This window comes from Eriocheir sinensis, chromosome 38, assembly GCF_024679095.1.
Source record: "Eriocheir sinensis breed Jianghai 21 chromosome 38, ASM2467909v1, whole genome shotgun sequence".
Taxonomy (NCBI): Eukaryota; Metazoa; Arthropoda; class Malacostraca; order Decapoda; family Varunidae; genus Eriocheir; species Eriocheir sinensis.
The window spans coordinates 12107910-12128975 of record NC_066546.1 but is presented as its reverse complement, the minus strand read 5'-3'; the positions used below and the strand labels follow the sequence as shown (position 1 = coordinate 12128975).

General features: G+C 42.1%; 1 protein-coding gene and 2 long non-coding RNA genes across 7 annotated transcripts in view; 1 reads left to right on the top strand and 2 right to left on the bottom strand.

Moving 5' to 3' along the window:
* Nucleotides 1-20266, bottom strand: part of LOC127008667 (uncharacterized) — a 31246-nt gene extending 10980 nt beyond the window's left edge. Inside the window, exons 1-2 of one of the 4 annotated variants that reach the window (XM_050880970.1) lie at nucleotides 19974-20122; nucleotides 5184-5459 (exon numbers count right to left, since the gene is read on the bottom strand). In XM_050880970.1, the coding sequence (XP_050736927.1) occupies nucleotides 5184-5227 (44 nt within the window). In that variant the 5' untranslated portion in view covers nucleotides 5228-5459; nucleotides 19974-20122. The other 3 variants (XM_050880968.1, XM_050880969.1, XM_050880967.1) reach the window with 3 other exon arrangements.
* On the bottom strand, nucleotides 4274-5176 carry LOC127008670 (uncharacterized). Of its 2 annotated transcripts, none has more exons than XR_007761236.1 (2): nucleotides 4850-5176; nucleotides 4274-4720 (listed from the first exon to the last, which is right to left on the bottom strand). It is a non-coding gene; the product is annotated as an uncharacterized LOC127008670 (long non-coding RNA). The 2 variants fall into 2 exon arrangements; XR_007761237.1 differs by having other exon boundaries at nucleotides 4990-5176.
* LOC127008669 (uncharacterized) lies at nucleotides 5466-8745 on the top strand. Its single transcript, XR_007761235.1, has 2 exons — nucleotides 5466-5684; nucleotides 5823-8745. It is a non-coding gene; the product is annotated as an uncharacterized LOC127008669 (long non-coding RNA).
* Nucleotides 20267-21066: the final 800 nt, after the last annotated feature.

Here is a 21066-nt window from a genome sequence, read left to right as displayed (position 1 = left end):
CATTTGTGATCAGTTTATGCATCATCAATTTTTGGGGCGTTTGTATCATGGCAAAAATTTGGCCCGTCGATGCTACCGGGTTAATAGATGTCTTTTGAGTTCTGTTCGACCATTTGAGCGGGGAGTATCGGACATCACTCGATCCCAAACTGACTTCTCTTTTATTCACTCTATTTACTTTTTATAGGGGCAAGGTTTATTAAGCTTTTTTTGTTTTTTGCCCTTGAGCTGCTTCCCCCCCCCCCAAAAAAAAAAAATTAAATAAATAAATAAATAAATAAATTCCGGTATATTTCTCTCCACACACACATGGTCTAAAGACTAAATAAACCTTCCCATCCATATATTCATTCCTGTTCCTTCCCTTCACACACTCCACCTTTCTTGTTTCCAGTCACCTATTCGTAGTTCACCCAACAGAATAAATGAATGAATATACGCATGGTTGTTTGTTGCAGCAATGAAGAGCATGTAAAGTTGCTGGAACATGTTGCTCCCTGCCCATTAATTCAAAGCTGGGAGGCAGGGAAATATACTGCCAGAGAAAGGGGAAAAAAAGACGAGCTGTACATGTGTATCTGCAGGGGAGGAAAGGGGAGGGAAAAAGGTGGAACACTATAGACCTTGTATCTTTTTCATGTCGTGTAGGAAATAAAACAACAGAATAGCCCTTTTTTTTCCAACACAGCATGCCTTTGTATATCCAATCTACTCTCTCTCTCTCTCTCTCTCTCTCTCTCTCTCTCTCTCTCTCTCTCATGTAGAACTCAAAGTCAGAAGATATAATGAGACAAAAAACAAAGAAAAAAATCACATCAAGAGAGACAGACAATGAATAACTCACAAACTCTCTCTCTCTCTCTCTCTCTCTCTCTCTCATGTGTGTGTAATTCTTTCCCTTCTTCTTCTTCTTCTTCTTCTTCTTCTTCTTATTATTATTATTATTATTATTATTATTATTATTATCTCTCTCACACAACTCTGACCCAGAACACAAACCAAGCACACTTCCTTTCCCTAAATTAATCCCTACCGAACCGAGGCGGGAAGGGTCAAGGCCTACGCGTGGGAAGGCCATGGAAGGGTGTGAGGGTGGGGGAACAAGGTCCACGTGACACCGCGCACTTACAACACACGACAACACTCAGCTGTCGGTCACGCCACCTGCGCCTCACCTCAGCAATCAACAATACTTCACCTGGCTACCTCCTCCTCCTCCTCCTCCTCCCTTTCTCTTCTTTCCATCCGTCCTCACTCCTCACCTCTCTCCCTACATCCATTATTTTCTTCCACCTTCTTTCCCTTATCAAACATACCTACCTACCGACCGATGTTGATTCGTGTTCCTCCTCTTTCTTCCTCCTTCCCCTCCCCTCCTCCTCCTCTTCCTTCCTTCCCCTTACTCGGACAAAGACTCCCTCACACGCTCCCTAACCTTGATGGCTGATATGTATTTAGTATTAGAAGGTCATATTTTGTATTGTACTAGTATCTATAGCGAGCTGTGTGCTTCTGACCTTACACGGACACGTACAAACACCCGAATGATTGATGAGTAGGCTTAACACACACACACACACACACACACACACACACACACACACACACACACACACAGAGGGGCTGCATAACCTTGGAAGCTGATGTATGGGACACAGTACCTTTCCACTTCCTTTCCCGCCCTTCCCCTACGTAACACCCCTTCCACAAACGTATACATAACCCCAATTTCACGTATAATCCATCCCAGTATGAGTCTTACCCCCAGCCCCAGACCCCCCAGAAAATATATTCCCTAAGAGTCTGGTCATATTGCACCTGCTATCTATTAGGTGGTTTAGTGTAACACCTGATATTTTTAACGTCGTATTAGTATTTCTTAAGTTGTGTGGTTAGATTGGGTTTCTTATTAATTTTTTGGGGGACGGAGATGGTTAGAAGTGATGGCTTTTCACAGAGTTAGGTCGACATATTACAAACTCAGTCGTAAAAAATGTTATATAAAGAATCAAGAAAACCAGCTAGCTACGTCTTAAAAAACGGATCCAAATAGACATATCATCCACGTTATTGTTCATGAAGACTAATACGACTTTAAAAACTAAAAATCAGGTGCAGCTTAAACACGGATGGGCCTTGAAACGTAAAACACTTGACAATCACCACTCCTTGACCCTGAGCATGATAAACAGATAGGTGAACGTCCCTGCGCTGCCCCTGAAGGACCCAATAACACAGTGATAATGGAAGGGACAAATATGCTTCGTTATCCACCTGTTGTTCGGGTTAATGCAAGGGGCTGTGATTTCGTTGGGCACCGAGGCTTTTTATCGTTGATGTATGGAAGGGTGAAGTGATGATATACGTGCTCGAATGTGTTGTCAGACTGAGTAACTAAAGGAATGTATGTGAATAGAACTGTTTATCTATATTTCGCCTTGGTACCTTAGCTTATATAGGGTGATTTCACACACACACACACACACACACACACACACACACACACACACACACACACACACACACACACACACAAAAAAACAAAAAATGGTTGAGATGAATAGTAAATAGGGAGGAAAGGCAAAAATCTCTCTCTCTCTCTCTCTCTCTCTCTCTCTCTCTCTCTCTCTCTCTCTCTAACGGTATCATTTTACTTTTCCTTGGCAATTCAGCTTAAACGGGATATTACACAAAAAAATAACATCACTTGCTTTGAGATGTGGAAGGGGGGGAAGGAAAATCTCTCTCTCTCTCTCTCTCTCTCTCTCTCTCTCTCTCTCTCTCTCCAGTAATCATGTCTTTCCCTTGTGGCTCGGCGAGGGGAAAGTGGAGGAAAGTGTGAGACTCTGGGGTCCTTTATTTTCCCTCTACGGCTGCCAAGACCACGCGACTCACGCTGACTTACTACAACGAACTCACGGCTGACTTATAAGGGAGTGAAGCGGCCTCCATAGTCAGTTGTTTGAGGCTTATTACGGGGCTGACTGATGGAGTGTCTTGTGGCGGACTTGCAATATATCGGAAGGCTGTCGCTGATTGGGGTTGGTTGGTTGGTTGGGGGGTGGGTGGGTCTCTCTCTCTCGTATTTAGAATTTATCATAAGACTGACTAATCAACTAACTCATGGTGGATTAACAAGTCTGGGTGATGGGTCTCTCTCTCTCTCTCTCTCTCTCTCTCTCTCTCTCTCTCTCTCTCTCTCTCTCTCTCTCTCTCTCGTATTTATCATAAGACGGACTGATCAACTAACTTACGATGGAATTTGCAAGTCTGAGTGATGGGTCTCTCTCTCTCTCTCTCTCTCTCTCTCTCTCTCTCTCTCTCTCTCTCTCTCTCTCTCTCTCTCTAACTAAAACACAGACTCTTGACATTACGTAGCAAAGTGAGGATGTATCAAGCTGGGTAATGCTACGTTGGGTTAATAACAAGAAAGTCGAGGAAATATGCTAACCGTCATCTAACAGTGCCAGATGTTCGGTGGACGCCTACGAGTAATTGTTAGCAACCACTGGACGTACTGACACACACACACACAGAGAGAGAGAGAGAGAGAGAGAGAGAGAGAGAGAGAGAGAGAGAGAGAGAGAGAGAGAGAGAGAGAGAGCAATCAATCTCTGGAATGTTTTTAGCTAAGAAAGTAATGTGCGCTGAAAAAGAACATGTATACACGAATTTAAGTATTATTGATATTATAAGAAAGGAAGACAAAGACAGAGGACAAAGTATATATATAAAGAACCTGCAAACACACACACACACACACACACACACAGAATAATCGATCCCTGTATTGGTTTAGCTAACGAAGTAGTGTGTGTCAGAGAAAAAAATCTTAAAACTGTATAACAATTAGACAGTACAGAAGGTAGATATAGATAGATCCTGCACACACACACACACACACACACCGCACGAAAAACCCAAAATGGTGCAAGAAATTTAATACGAAGTCACCAGCCATTTCTAGTTCAGCTTACACACACACACACACACACACACACACACACACACACACACACACACACACACACACATGGCACCACTACCAGACGCAAGAAAAATATATCTAAAAACCTGATCTAAACTTGAAGGGGGTGAAGTGAGCAAGATAAAAAAAAAATTCTGACCTGATTATCATTTATATTTATTATTTCTCACCGAGCAAGTCTATCTACATCACCTCTTAAGTTTATCACATTTCTAGTTAACCTGTATATATATAAATTTCCCTTTCTTTTTCTCCTTCTCTTTTATGTTTATGCTCATTAACAAGTTTATATTTCCTACCGAACAAGCCTGCCTATCTACTTCACCTTTAAACTTTACCACTATACTAACTAACCTGTGTATATAATTTTGTCTTTCTTCCTCTCTTCTTTTTTTTCTATTTATAATCATGAACAAGATCTTTTTTTAATTTCCTACCGAACAAGCCTGCCTATCTACTTCACCTTTAAACTTTATCACTATACTAGCTAACCTGTGTATATAATTTTGTCTTTCTTCCTCTTCTTTTTTTTCTATTTATACTCATGAACAAGATCTTTTTTAATTTCCTACCTAACAAGCCTGTCTATCTACTTCACCTTCAAACTTTACTATACTAGCTAACCTGTGTATATAATTTTGTCTTTCTTCCTCTCTTCTTTTTTTTCTATTTATACTCATGAACAAGATCTTTTTTAATTTCCTACCGAACAAGCCTGTCTATCTACTTCACCTTTAAACTTTATCACCATGCTAGCTAACCTGTGTATATAATTTTGTCTTTTTTTTTTTTTTTCTATTTATAATCATGAACAAGATCTTTTTTAATTTCCTACCGAACAAGCCTGCCTATCTACTTCACCTCTAAAATTTATCACCATACTACCTAACCTGAGTATATAATTTTGTCTTTCTTCCTCTCTTCTTTTTTTTTTCTATTTATACTCATGAACAATATCTTTTTTTGATTTCATACCGAACAAGCCTGCCTATCTACTTCACCTCTAAACTTTACCACCATACTACCTAACCTGTGTATATATTTTTTCCTTTCTTTCTTAATTTTTTTTTCTACTCATACTTATTAACAAGATTTTTTTATTTATTTCCAACCGAAGAAGTATGCCTATCTACATAACATCTTAACTTTACCACTCTATATAATTCTGCCTTTCTTTTTTTCTATTTATACTTACGAAGGAGCAACGGTGTTATGGTGGTAGAGATACTGATGGAACATTGCAGATGGCGTGCGCGCGTTTGAGTGCGTGCGTGCGTGCGTGTACGCTTAGTTTGGAATATCTCACTGACCTCACCACTCAGACTTCAAGGGATGGTGATGTCACACAATGTACCTGGTGCCCGTCTCCTCCAACACCATCATCACTGTTCGTTCATCATCACCACTGCCAGAATTTCTCCTCCTCCACCATCACTGCCATCGTCTGAATCACCACTGTACTCATCTCTTTCTACACCGCCATCGTAACAAAGAAGACCAAACAAACCGCTAGAGTATCACATATTACACACACACGCAGCTGGAGAAAGGTGGTGGTGGTGGTGGTAATGGAAGGGGTGGAATGAAGCTTAACTCCAAACACAGCTACCCCGGCAAACACTAGAAGAGGGCAGAACAAAGGGATAGAGAGGGGATGGGAATGAAGCTTACTCCTCTATTTCATCCCTTTACCGAGGTTAAGTTGGCTATGGGTAAAAAGGGAAGGGAAATAAGCTTCAGCAGTCAAACACAATGGCGGGAAAATGGCAGAACAAAGGGATAGAGAGGGATTGGGAATGAAGCTTTTACTCCTCCATTTCATCCCTGTACCGAGGTTAAGTTGGCTATGGGTAAAAAGGGAAGGGAAACAAGCTTCAGCAGTCAAACACTATGGCGGGAAAAGGGCAGAATAGAGGTAGAAAGGGAATGAAGCTTACTCCTCTATTTCATCCCTGTACCGAGGTTAAGTTGGCTAAGGGTAAAAGAGGGAGGGAAAAAAGCTTCAACAAACACATTGGCGGGAAAAGAATAGAACAAAGGGATGGAAAAAGGGAATGGGAATGAAGCTAACTCCTCGCTAAATCCTCCATTGAATCCCTGTACCGAGGTGAAGTTGGCTTAGGGGAAGAAAATAACCCGTCACTAAACAGATGACTCATGTTGCAGGAAGAAGCGAGTAAGATAAAGTGGAATGAGTCGAGTATATATATCGAGTAGGCGCTAGAAAGGGATTTAGAAGGAAGGAATGAGGTATAAAGCTTTCATTCCACTATTTAAAGCTTGCAGAATGGACAAGAGAGGATGGAGGACGGGACTAGAAGCTTGTGTTGTGTTGCGAGGCGTTAGTCAAGGTTTGGGAGGGAGTTAGAAGGAAAGCAACATGTACAGAGCTCTTTCATTTCACTATCTGAGGCTTGTAACAGGGAAAGGATGATGTAGTGGGGTTAGCAGCTTGTGTGGTGTTGCGAGGCGTCAGTCAAGGTTTGGGAGGGAGTTAGAAGGAAAGCAACATGTACAGAGCTCTTTCATTTCACTATCTGAGGCTTGTAACAGGGAAAGGGTGGAGATGATGTAGGGTTAGCAGCTTGTGCGGTGTTGCGAGGCGTCAGGCAAGGTTTCCACTGAGCGCCGCTTGGGGGCTGCAGCGTGACCTTGAGAAATAGCGGCTACTCAGTTTTCATAACGAGTCCCTCTTCCTTGCTCCCCTGCTGTAGTTCCGCTTCCTTCTACCGGTATTACTGAGAGAGAGAGAGAGAGAGAGAGAGAGAGTAGGCGTGATGGCGGCGCATGTAAATAAACACACGTGCACCCATAACCTTTGGCTCCCTCCTTCCCTTCGTTCTCCCTATGCAACATTCAAGGGAAATCTTCGCCTCACTCTTATTTCTCTCCTTTTATACTTGACTCCATATGAAAGTTTACGCGAAATATTTGTCTACCTCCATTTCTGTCGCCCTACGAAACATCAATAAGGTTATAAGGTTCTCTCTCTTCCTTGCAGTATTCACAGGAAATCTTGAACTGCCTTCCTCCCCTCTCCCAACGCGAATTAAGTTAGAAATTTGTGGATGCCTTCCTTCTCTATGCAATATCCACATGAAATCTTGCCTATCTCCCTTGTTTGCCTAATACCATCAGTTTTTCTTTGCAAATTGGCCTTGATAAATGGTTGTCATCCCAATTTAAAGTCTGGTGGTAGTAGGCATCAACACGCCCCACTCCAAACAGGCCAAATCACCACTCATCACAACCCCTTCCTACTCCACGTATGAACTATATATCCATTTACCGTAACCGTGTGCACGTTGCGTCATAGCTTCACGTGTTAGAGATCCACACATACACACATACATTTTTCTCTCACTCGTGTATTACTCAATTTCCCAGCGGTATCATGGGTTATTACTACGTACCAAAGAATGCATGAGTGACAACTTTCACCCTCGTTCTTGTGTGAAGGTAACTACCGCTGGTGAAAATAAAACACATCATAAAAACTGGAATATGCAGGAGAACGTACAGAAAAAGACGAGGCGTGAAGGCGAAAGTAAAACCCGTGAAGGCGAAAGGAAAATCGACGGAGAAAAGTTCGAATTAGAGGGAGAATGTGGGAAAGGAAAAGGAAGAGAAACAGATAAATAAGGAGATTGTAAAATAAAAGAAGCAAGGCGTAAGTAAAACCCGTGAATGAGAACGAAAAACCGACGGAGAAAAGTTCGAATTAGAAGGAGAATGTGGGAAAGGAAGAGAAGAGAAACAGATAAATAAGGAGATTGTAAAATAAAAGAAGCAAGGCGTAAGTCAAACCCGTGAACGAGAACGAAAAACCGACGGAGAAAAGTTCAAATAAGAGGGAGAATGAGGGAAGGAAAAGGACGAGAGTAACAGAAACCGATAAAAACTAGAATATACAGGAAAATGCAGACAAAGAGAAGCGAAGTTGAATGCAAAAGTAAAACCGTGAAGACGAAAGCAAAACCGACAGAGGAGGGTTAAGATGAGGTGGATGTGGGGAAGGAAAATGAGAATGATGAGAGACGGTAAGAATTTAGATATGCAAGGGAAATGTAGACAAAGAGAAGCGACGTAAAGGCGAAAATAAAACAGTGAAGGAGTTAAAATGAGATGGTCGATGTGGGAGAGGGAAATGAGAATGGTGAGAGACGATAAGAATTGGGATATGCAAGGGAATGTAGACGAAGAGAAGCGATGTAAAAGCAACAGTTTAGAAGAATGAGAAGATGATGTGGGAGAGGAAAAGGAGAATGATGAGAGGAATGAGAAAAAAAGGGGAATGGAGTGACAATGGGTTCACCGCACAATACTTGAAGGAGACAATAGATGGCTGACAAAGAGGCTTGGGAAAAACACTCTCTCTCTCTCTCTCTCTCTCTCTCTCTCTCTCTCTCTCTCTCTCTCTCTCTCTCTCTCTCAGGTGGTTTCACGTGCATAATACATGGGTGAGTGCATGCGCGTGTACAGGTGTGCATGTCTACCTGATGTATTGAGTGTGGAAAAAAAAACCACACATTAATCATATGTATTTCCGCGTCTCTCTCTCTCTCTCTCTCTCTCTCTCTCTCTCTCAACTTACGTCACGTTATAAAATTACTGAAACCTCGTCGTCCCTTTAATTAACAAACTGCGCAGTAAGAACAAAAAAAAAAAATCTTAAATGTACAGTTTAAACATGGGAACGTGCATGATGAGAGAGAGAGAGAGAGAGAGAGAGAGAGAGAGAGAGAGAGAGAGAGAGAATTAGTCAGCAACCTTAAATCAACTCGCAAAACACGAATATCCCGATTAATCAAGGAAATATCAAACAGAAACAACTTTTTAAACGTGTTACCCTATCACCACTAGCAAGAAAACGCACTAACACCGCTACCATCACCACCACCACAACACCGCGCACTTAACACCACCACCACCAGCACCGCCATCACCACTTCCACTTACAGGCCCACGCACGCACGCACACGACCAACACGAGCACTCAAAACCTCGCTATAATAAACCAGCACCAGCTTGCACTGTGTAGTCACGAGTAGGGAGTTTTAACGTTTCAACACAGCTCCCACACACGCACACACACACACCGAGACGAACTGGGATACACTGAGGACAGGCCATGGCTCAGGCCCCTCGTTTTGCTCCCCCGCCCCTCCCCTGCAGACTTGCCTTACTGACAGACCGCCGCCACCACCAGCTGTGACGCCACCACTACCACCTCCTTCACCACCACCCAGCTTGCCTTGAAACATCCCCCACCACACAGAGAACGCAAACCCGGATTTCATGGACTACTGGATTTGGTTCAAGCTGCGAAAATGACACTGCAAACGGATACTAAGGATTATGTTCGGTAAGTTGGGGCATAGGTATGGGTGAGCGTGCCTGCCTTGAAACAGCTTCCTCCCTCAGACAGCGAACGCAAACCTGGATTTTATAGACTCACAAGATTAGGTTCAAGCCGCGAAAATGAAACTAGGAACGTATACGGATTGTGTGTTAGTTTGGGCTTGCTTTAAAAGTCTCCCCACACCATGGCCTTGCCCCACACCACACAACGAACGCAAACTCAGATTTCATGGACTCAGATGGATTAGAATCAAGCTGCGAAAATGGTTACCAGAGGATATGGCTTATGTGTTAGTTTGGGATTGCCTATCAGTCTCCCCACACCACACAAAGAACGCAAACTCAATTTCATGGACTCAAATGGATTAGAATCAAGCCGCGAAAATGGCCACCAGAGGATATGGCTTATGTGTTAGTTTGGGTTTGTCTTATATCAGTCTCCCCCACATCACACACCGAACGGACACCCGGACGGACTGGGTTAGGTTCAGGACGCGAAAACGGTTGCTAGGAACAGATATGGATTGCGTTCGTTTTGCGCTTGTGAACGTGTGGCAAGGGGGATACAGGGATCGTTTGTGTTCCTCCCTTTGCTGTGTATTGATGGACTGAGAGGCAACGTTATATGACGAGTCTGTCTACTTTTTTCCTCCTTACGTAAACGCATGATCAAGTTGCTGTCTCACTCGACCCGTGTTGCCACTCTACCTGCTTGGCTTAATATGCAAGTTGTTCAATTCTAAAGATATATTCCACCTCAGGAACTGCCTTGGAGAAGTTAACTATAGCAGACTGGGTGACTGCTGCATATTTGATGAGGAAATGTTTGTTTATCGTCATTCCGACTGTCATTTCTAACGCATTATATGAGGAATGAGCAAATAACCAAGTCGTATGTTAGCGATAAGTGCTAGTGTTGATGCTGACATAGAAAGAAAGCACAGAATTGAGACATCTTTCGTGTGTAGCCCAATTCACCACACGACATAAACCTGTCTGATAATTTCACAACCCTACCCGCCCCCACACACACACTTACGTCACCGTCCCTGAAAACAACTCCAGTGTGTGTGTGTGTGTGTGTGTGTGTGTGAGAGAGAGAGAGAGAGAGAGAGAGAGAGAGAGAGAGAGAGAGAGAGAGAGAGAGAGAGAGAGAGAGAGAGAGAGAAACACTATACACACTAACACACGTATAAATAACTTCACACACACATAAACACACCAAAGAATGCCTCCGTAAACACAAAGTCGCTAGGTAGGTAACTGCACAAAGATGGCAGCCAATGAGGTGGGGGAGTGAACAATGGTGGCAGCGGTAACACAGGAGGCTCGGCAATGGTAGCGCTCACAGCCAGCCAACGTTGCCAGATTGTCGTACGCAGTCTCTTATATATACCGACTTCCGACCCCAAATCTCTCCTGGTCCCCAATAACGAGACTAATTTATATTTATCGAAAAATAGTTAATTCCTGATGTTTCTTGGCAATAGTTACGCGTCAGAAACCGGTAAATACTAAGCTCTTCAGAGTCTGAGTACGATAATCTGGCAACGGTGCAGCCAGCCCGTTTCCAAAAATTGAGCTTCCTGCTAAGTTGTTATGAATTCATGTAACTCAACACCTTTTGTCTAGGTTGGTTTGTACTGCCTACCACGTCTCTGGAACCATATTCTTAAACGTTTCAACACCTTTCAGTACTTCTTTAAAACTGATGGCTTTCTCACATGACTCAACAGAACGAGATAACGATAAAGGGTTTCGTTTCAAGCCTGCCGTTACAATAAGCTTTTTAAGATAATTGGTATAAACATAGAAGCTTAGTGATTTACATGGGTGGTAGATTAGCCAGGTTTCTGCGCCATGAACGAGACGACACTCACGAGCACCTGTCTTTACCTTCTCCGTGGGGTTCAAAAATAGCAGTAATAAGAGTCGGAACTGTTTGAGAATGCGAGACCGAGTTTGTTGTGTAGGTATAGGTTGCCAGGGTTGATAGAGTGCCTGGCAACCTGTGTTAGTCTACTGTAGGTCCGGACGATGACCACAACTACACGCTGGGTGGAGTTTGGAAATTCAAGGACACAAAACTTTTAATAACCTGTGTTTTCTGTGTTTGTCTATCCGTCTGTGTGCACCTGTCTATCCGTCTGATCGAGTAACAGTATAAACAAGTTCCGAATAGATAAAAAAATATTAAAAAAATGTGCATATGTAGAAGAGAAAGAAAATAAAAGTATTCAGCACTTAATCAAGATATTCGACGCTCAAAATTATGGAGTCTCGTAAACGAAGCACGTCTCACTAATTCAAGACACAAAATAGAAAGATAAAAACACTAACGCACGAAAAAAAAGTAAACAATCTCATAAGTAGAGGAAAGCAGGATGCGAAACACTTCTCCCCTAACGCTTTCACATAATTAACGATAGAGGAAACAGTTAATACGATATTCGCGGGTTGATAATGTAGCGGCAAGATAATTAACCATGAATATCACACGTATTACCAACTCTCCCTTATTGAGTCATTCCCTTGCCATCGGTTTCGACACTGTCAGTAACAAGATCCTGTTCCCTGTAAGCTTTCCATGAACACCTATACCGGTTAATGGATACATCCAAAACATTAATCTTCCCTGTAAGCTTTCCATGAACACCTATACCGGTTAATGGCTACATCCAACACATTAATCTTCCCTGTCAGTACGGAGGATGCCAAGAACAACTACTGGAAGCGAAGTATGTGGGATTCAAAGAGGCGAAAAAAAGATAAGAAGCTGCTGCTGGTTTCTGGGTTAATTAATTATTGTCGCTTATTAAAGGAGCGTTAATACGGCTGCTTGTGATGGTTATTTGGTTTGACATGTTTATACCAATTACTTTAAAAAGCGTATTGTAACAGCAGGCTTGAAACAAAACCCTTTATCGTTATCTTGTTATGTTGAGTCATGTGAGAAGCGCCACCTGTACGTGTCTCTAATGTATATATATTTTTTTTTGCGTCGTATTAATCTTCAACAACTTGGCCGATTTGTCTTTTTTTCACCCGCTTTTCATGGTGTGGGTAGCTGGTTTTGTTGAGTTTTTTTTTTATATATTACTTTCTAGGATTGAGTTTGTAATATGTCGACTTCACGAAAAATCCAAACCTTCAAGCTAAGTCCATCTCAAATGTGGAATTAGGCAAAGTAGTCACATAACTCTTACTAAATACTATTAGGACGTTTAAATATTGTGGTGGTAGTGTTCGTGGGACAGTGTTATATGAACGAGGAAATGCTGGAGGCAGAAAAAAAAAAATTAAAAAAAAGTAAATAAATAAAAATATAAATAAGTAAATAAATAAATACAAAACATAAAACACACACGTCAAACTAACTCTGAAAGCCGGTTTACTAATAAAATTTACGGACAAACATGAAGAAATTAAGAAATTATTTACCTAGCAATAAAGATGATTAAACATTACTCGTACAAAAAAAAATGTACGTATATAAAAACGAGACCTTGAAATAATTATAAAGCCAATATATGAAGTTTAAGAGGATAATATTTAATAAAAAAACGAAGGAAAAGTCTGACGCAGGATCCGGACTGAAAATGCATATAATTCTTCGTCTTAAGTCTTCAATCTGACGAAAATCCTGGAAGTAATGTGACCTCCTTTTCCCGGTCCTGTGTGTGTGTGTGTGTGTGTGTGTGTGTGATGGGCGGTGAATGTGAATATAGTTTTGCAATACTTTAAGCAAAACAAGCAACTGTGTGTGTGTGTGTGTGTGTGTGTGTGTGTGTGTGTGTGTGTGAGAGAGAGAGAGAGAGAGAGAGAGAGAGAGAGAGAGAGAGAGAGGAAATATGATAAAAGTTGTATGAGTAATTCCATTTTCTTCCACTCATGTCTAACTGCTCTCCTCTCTCTCTCTCTCTCTCTCTCTCTCAGCATTGTCCGGTATGCGTCACTTCCTGAACAAGAGCAGATAATCTCTCTCTCTCTCTCTCTCTCTCTCTCTCTGAAGCCTGTCAAGTGGCCCCCGCCGGCACGTTGGTTACCAAATAAAACATTACAGAAATAGACACGAAGGAGAAGAGTATACAAAGCTAACGACCATGAACGAGAAGAAAAAAATATGTACAAAAATAATGAAAATAGAAAATGGGGAACAGAAAACCGCAGGACGAACACGCAATAAAATAAATAACGAGAAAATATGAAAACACGGGAATGGAAGCAGAAATGGACGACTGAAAATAATACAAAGGGAGATAAATATATTACAGTATGGTTATATAATGCCTGAAGAAAAAAAAATATGTATAAAAATAATGAAAATAGAAAATGGAGAACAGAAAACCGCAGGACGAACACGCGATAAAATTAAAAAAACATGAAAATATGTACAACGGAAATATAATACAAAGGGAGATAAATCTATTCGAGTACGGTTATTTAATAGCTGAAGAAAAAAAAGTACAAAAATAATGAAAACAGAAAATGGGGAACAGAAAACCGCAGGACGAACACGCAATAAAATTAAAAAACAAGAAAATATGTACAACTGAAAAATAATACAAAGGGAGATTAATCTATTCGAGTACGGTTATATAATGGCTGAAGAGAAAAAAAAAATGTACAAAAATAATGAAAATGAACACGCAGTAAAATTAAAAACGAGAAAAATATGGCAACGGGTATGGAAGCAGAAATGTACAACTGATAAAAAATACAAATATAGATAAAAATATATTCGAGCAAGTTTACATAATGGCTGAAGAGAAAAAAAAATACCTATAAAGTTTAATGAAGAGTAGAACAAGGATTATTAGTTACCCAAAATTTATATAGCATCATTAACAGCTCACACTCCATATATTAATCATCATCTGTGCCTAATTAAAAGTTCACACCAATCTAACACAGCAAATAGAAGGGTCATGACATTGAGGTATTTAAATGCGTTAGTCATACCAAACAAACAAACAAACAAAAAAAAAATAATTCAAGGACACACACACACACACACACACACACACACACACACACAGTCTTGTTGCAAAGTAGAAATTGTACGTCTGGCAGAGATGCAATGGACGGAAGAGGAGGAGGAGGAGGAGGACAAAAAGAGAAGATGGAAGTGGGGGAAGTAAAGGGGAGAAGGGAGAAGAGGGTTAGAGGGGGTTGCATGGATGGTAAAAATGGGTGTTCTACTTTTTTTTCCCTCCTTCCTAACTTTCCCCTCCCTTTCTTTCCACGAAGCCAGACGTCATCCAGAGAAAGAAAGGTTATCAGATAAGGAGACAAAAAGAGCAACACAAAAGATTCTTCCCACTGAACTTAACTTCTTCGAATTAACTTTTCCGAGAGAGAGAGAGAGAGAGAGAGAGAGAGAGAGAGAGAGAGAGAGAGAGAGAGAGAGAGAGAGGGGAAAGGGCCAGGTAAGGTGAGGTAGATTCCCCCCCTCCTCTCTCTCTCTCTCTCTCTCCCCTACGCCAGCGGGAAGCCCCACTTGAATTTCCAGGTCTGACTAAACTCTTCCTGGTATAAACTTCATTCTCTCTCTCTCTCTCTCTCTCTCTCAAAATGCCTTCCGACCAGTTATTTCATTTTACGAGAGGAAAACACAAAGGCAATACAGAACATGCAAAAAAAAGATAAAAAAGATGAAACGGAGTGGAAAAATAAGGCAACTGAAAATAAACGAATGAAGAAAAAAAATGAAAACGAAATAAAAGGAGGAAGAGGGGGTGGGGAGAGAGAGAGAGAGAGAGAGAGAGAGAGAGAGAGAGAGAGAGAGAGAGAGAGAGAGAGAGAGAGAAATAATAATAGGTCACGGTAAAACATAAATCGAGAAAATGTGAATTTAAAAAAGAATCCAGGATGAAAAATTAATTGGACACAGAGAGAGAGAGAGAGAGAGAGAGAGAGAGAGGGGGGGGGGAGATGAATAGCATGAGCCCCGGAAGCAGCTGAACAAGCAGGAAGCAAAATGGAAATGAAGATGAATGTTAAGTTGGAGAGAGAGAGAGAGAGAGAGAGAGAGAGAGAGAGAGAGAGAGAGAGAGAGAGAGAGAGAGAGAGAGAGAGAGAGAGAGAGAGAGAGAGAGAGAGTGGTCAAGCAACAAACAGAACAATAGCCACGATAAACAAGACAAACAAAAACAAAAAAAACGTCGGCGCTGGAGAGAGAGAGAGAGAGAGAGAGAGAGAGAGAGAGAGAGAGAGAGAGAGAGAGAGAGAGAGAGTAGGACAGTGACCCAGCTCTACACTTTCTTGGCATCTGAACAGTGAAAAATTGAAAGGGAAGAATAGGAGGAAGAGGAGAAGGAGGAGGAGGAAATGGAAGGGGTGGTGGTGGTGGTGGTTAGCATGGTGACTACTATTACAACCACTACTACTGCAATCAACTTCAAATCCTCTTTACTCAAGTCTATATATATAAAAAAACACTGGCAAAAATTGTTATACCTCCAATCCTTACCCCACCACTGTAATCACCCTCCCCACTACCACCACCACCACCCCTACCATCAATAGTCTCTGCTTCCTATTAAATGCCATGATACCAAACCATGATACCAATACAAACCAATCGCCTGCTACCACCACCACTACTACTACTACTACTACTACTACTACTAAAACTGTTACAATACCCTACCAACCTTTCTACATGGTGTCATATGCTAATTTTTTAACCTGTATACGATATGAGAACTAGTAAAATACAGGTCATATACTAGCTACCGTATTCTCTCTCTCTCTCTCTCTCTCTCTCTCTCTCACACACACACACACAGAGGGGGAGAGAGAGAGAGAGAGAGGGGGGGGGGGATTACTTACCAACCAATTAACTCAATGAACCGTCGATGAAAGTGAGATAAATACAAAATCAGAGAGAGAGAGAGAGAGAGAGAGAGAGAGAGAGAGAGAACTTATTGTCACCCTACAGAACCAAGACTCGTTTTATCGCAATATCAAATCACCTTTCTCCTTTATCATAAAAAAAAAAAAGATATTCTCTCTCTCTCTCTCTCGGTATACTCTTGCAAATCATCACGGGTGTGTGAATGAGAGAGAGAGAGAGAGAGAGAGAGAGAGAGAGAGAGAGAGAGAGAGAGAATAAACAGACAGGGAGGCAAAGATATACGTAAAAATAAACCGATGTTGAAGAAGGAAAAGGAAAAGATAATCAACAGATCGGAAGAAAATAGGAAAACAGATGAGGAAAAGAACGGAAATTAAAACCAACAGCAATGAAAATAAGTTAACCAGGAAAGGAAAACAAAAAGGAAGAAAGGGAACGGGAAAAGAAAGGAGTAATGTTGAGTACTAAGGAAAGGATACACAGGAAAGTTGATAAGAAGGAAAGCTGAGAAAAGGTAAAGGAAAACAGAAAGAAGGGAAGAGAAAGGAAAGGAATGACAGTGAAGGGAAGTAAATGGCATGGAAGGGTAGGAATATAAAGAGAAGGGAAGAGAAGGGAATGGATATAAACAAAGGAAGTGAAGGGAAAGGAAGTGAAGGGATGGGAAATGATTGTAAGTAAAATGATGGGAATAGAAAACATGGTAAAGGACGAAAGGAATTAGGGGAAAGGGAGTGCAGTGAAGGGAAGGGAAATGAAGGGATAGAAGGAAAGGAAGTGAAATGAGAGGAATGGAAAACAAGGTAAAGGATGAAAGGAATCAGGGAAGTGCAGTGAAGGGAACATAAGTGAAGGGAAGGGAAATGAAGGGGAATAGAAGGGAAGGGAAATGAAGGAAACAAAACAAGGTAGAGGAAGAAAGGAGTTAGAGAAAGGAAGTGCAGTGAAGGGGACAGAAGTGAAGGGAAGGGAAATGAAGGGAATAGAAGGAAAGGAAGTGAAATAAAGGAAACAAAACAAGGTAGAGGAAGAAAGGAGTTAGAGAAAGGAAGTGCAGTGAAGGGGACAGAAGTGAAGGGAGACGTGGCTGAGGTGAAAAGTAAAAGGAAAAGGTGGTATAAAATCAACAACTCGCAAGAATAGTGGAGAAAAAACAATGGCGGTTGCGGAACAATGCAGAGAGAGAGAGAGAGAGAGAGAGAGAGAGAGAGAGAGAGAGAGAGAGAGAGAGAGAGAGAGAGAGAATTAATATATAGTGAGCAGTGGTGATATAATAATGATGATGATGATGATGATAATAATAATAATAATAATAATAATAATAAATAATGCCAAATACTTAAGACCAAAACAAAACGCACACACACACGTGGGGGGCTAAACCTCACACCAAAAAGGGAACAAGATGACAGTCACGTGTGTGTGTGTGTGTGTGTGTGTGTGTAGCAAATATTCCCACTCAAGGACGAGCAACTGTCTGGTGGGGCGGGTGAGAGGGGTGAGGGAGGGGGGGGGGGGGGTTAAGAAGTACGGAGTGGATGGGTGGAGGAAGCGGATGTGTGCTGGAGGGAGGAAGGGGGTGGAGGGGGAGGGGAAGTAAGCTCGTCTCCTCCACCTTACATCCACTCCTCCTCCACCAGTAACTCCTCTTCCTCCTCTTCCACTTATTCTCCTCCATGTTTCCACTCTTCCTTTACTCAGTTTCACCTGTTACATTTTTATCTTCCGCCTCTTCTTCCTCCTCCATCTAGTCATTGCTCTCTTCCCTTCACTTCCTTCTTACATAATCCCCTCCTCCTCCTCCTCCTCCTTCACTTCTTCCTCTACTTCCCTTCCTTTTCAATAATTCAGGCTTTGTATTGTTCCTTCTTTCATGGTTTTCTTTCACTAATTTATTCCTCCTTCTCCTCCTCTTCCTCTAATCTTATTCCTCCATCATCACTTCATCTATCTCCTCCCCTCTTCAGTAATTCAATCCTCTTATTCTTCCTCTTCCTCCCTTCATTGTCACTTCCTCTTCACTTCCCCCGGTAAACCCATCCTCTTCCTCCTCTTCCTCTACCCTATACTACTGATACTTCCTCTTCCTCTTCTTCCACTTCCTCTTTCAGTCTCTTCTTCACTACAATAGTTTTCTCCCTCCTCCTCCTCCCCTGTTTCCCCTTACGAGACATTTCTTATTCCCTTTCTATTCATTAATCGACTATTCTTCCTCCTCCTTAATTCTCAAGACACACATTTCGTCCTATTATTATCCTTATTAGCGTATCTTCCTCCTCCTCCTCCATTTCTTTCTCATTAAGTCATGACACTTTCCTCCCATTCTCCTCCCTTTCTTTAATCGAATCTTCCTCCTTCTCCTCTTCTTCTTCCTCCTTCCTGAATCTTATCCTCCACTTGACCCAAGAAACAAAAGAAGCCCGACATCTCTACCTACGTCAATGCGCTCGCTCTCTCGCTCTCTCTCTCCCCGACATTTCCCCACCTACGTCAATGCTTCTCTCTCTCTCTCTCTCTCTCTCTCTCTCTCTCTCTGAACAAAAGTAGGCCAGAAAGAAACATTTTACCTCATGAAATATTAGTGCAAATAAAAATAGAAGCAAAATAAAAAAAAGCACAAGATGACGAAAGAATTAGAACAAAAAACAAGAACAAGAACGTCACTGAACCGGTACAGAACCAGTTTGTTACGTGTGGAAAAATCGCGTTCGTGTCTATATCTGGTTGGTCAGTGTGGTGGCTTGGAAACAGGTATGAAACAGGTATGTGAACTGATTAATGTGTCACAGGTAAGTTGGGTTGGGTTACCTTCACTTGTTCCAATTAAAAACTTGTACACCTTGTCAGTTATTCTCAATTATCTGATTTTTTTCCCTCTTTCTCCACGTTAGGTAATATGAGAGGGGAAATAGGGGGTCTCTCTCTCTCTCTCTCTCTCTCTCTCTTAAGAACACAATCGTTACCCAATAGGAGTGAAAGGAGGAAAGGAGGAAGAGGAGGATGACAAAATAAAACGAAAATGGAAGGAAAAGTGACGAAAAAGGAAAAGACAAAGAAAATGATGAAAGGTGGAGAAAAAGAAAGCAAAAAGGGAAGGAAAAGTGTGATGAAAGGAGGAGAAAGAGGAAAAGGGAATGAAGACGATGGGGAAGAAAAAAAGAGGAAATCAGGGCAAAGAGGATGAGGAGAAAAGAAAGGAAAAGGATGAGGAGAGGAAGAGGAGAGAGGGAGGGTAAGAGGAAGCGAGAGGAAGAGATGGAGATAAAAACTACTTGTCTGACTCTTTACAGACGCAAATACAAGTGCGCTCTCTCTCTCTCTCACCACCATGACCACCACTACCACCACCACCAAGGAGAAAACTAAAACATAACAGCAAAACTCAAATGTACCTGTGTTGAATCTTGCTAAGTGGTGTGTTGCAAGGTAAAAATCGAGTCCATGCAACACTAACACTGCGCTGGAAGAAACACACGCGAGACACACACGGTATAGCTCTCACCACACTCCTTCCTTTGTCTATAAATACGAAGCACGTGTCTGGCCGGTAAAGTTAAGTAAAGGGATCAAACTTCACTTCAGGCACTGTTTTAGGGGTTCCAAGTCGACGTTTGAACACTCCACGAAGACGATGAAGCGGAAGACACACACACACTTCCTAAAACACACTTCACATGACGCACTTTGCTTCACATCCTTCACGAACGCATTACACACATTTCAATCCCAAGTAACAAGAAATTAGAGGGTTCAGAACGCACTCACATCAGCTTAGAGTAGGTATAAAGGCTCTTCGGTGTATCTGTGGGTGCGTAGAAGAGGCTGCTGTGGGTTCTCTGCCTCAAGGTTGTGGCAATACTGATGCAATGTGGAGAGAGGCGTAGCGCGCGCACCCTCCCACCGCGATGGCTGAGGGATAACTGAGGGAGCTTGTCTGCGTCAAGTGGATGTGGTGGCGTGTGTGTCTGTGTGTGTGTGTGTGTGTGTGTGTTGAGAGGAGGCAGAGGAGAGGAGGAAGGAGGGATCACCACCATCATGACAGCCACAGTAGTCTCTCTCTCTCTGCTACATGTTTCCTGGCACGTCGCACTCACACACACACACACACACACACACACACACACACACACAGGTTTCCCAGGTGAGGACATTCCTGCATTACCTGCCCGCCCTTCCCACTTATACCCAGCGTCCAGCCCAACACACCCTCGGATCAACACCAAAGCAACATACTAAGTGGGCTGTACTGTTATTGTGTGCTATTATTTACATATGTTGAGTGTGTGTGTGTGTGTGTGTGTGTGTGTGTGTGTGTGTGTGTATCGGCCATTCCTCCCACTCGTTTTTATACACCGTAAGTTCGGACGCAGACATTTAAAGGGACTGAGGATTGATAACAGGAAAACGTATTATAGTTGCAAAGCCTCCTCCTCCTCCTCCTCCTCCTCCTCCTACTACTACTACCACCAAACAAAAGCAACCACTACTAATGATTCTACTACACACAATAACTGATGAGAATACCAATAAACAACAACAACAACAACAACTACTCCCACTATTCCACCTCCGTCTCTTCCTATAATCGTGCCCAGAACCGGGAACTTCCTAAACACAGCATCCAAGCCTCCGGGACACACGAGGCATCTCAATCGCTGGGTCTATATAGAAAGAATACGAAACAGGTGAACATGACGTGATGGCTCTTAAAATAGCCCAGGCATGACGCTTGTGACTGACTGAAGTGAGGTTGTGGTCGAGGGTGTGATGGAACAGGATGGAGAGGAAGAGGGAACAAAGAAAGTGAAAGAAGAAGAAGAAGAAAAATACGCTGCTAAGATAATATAGCTGGATAAAC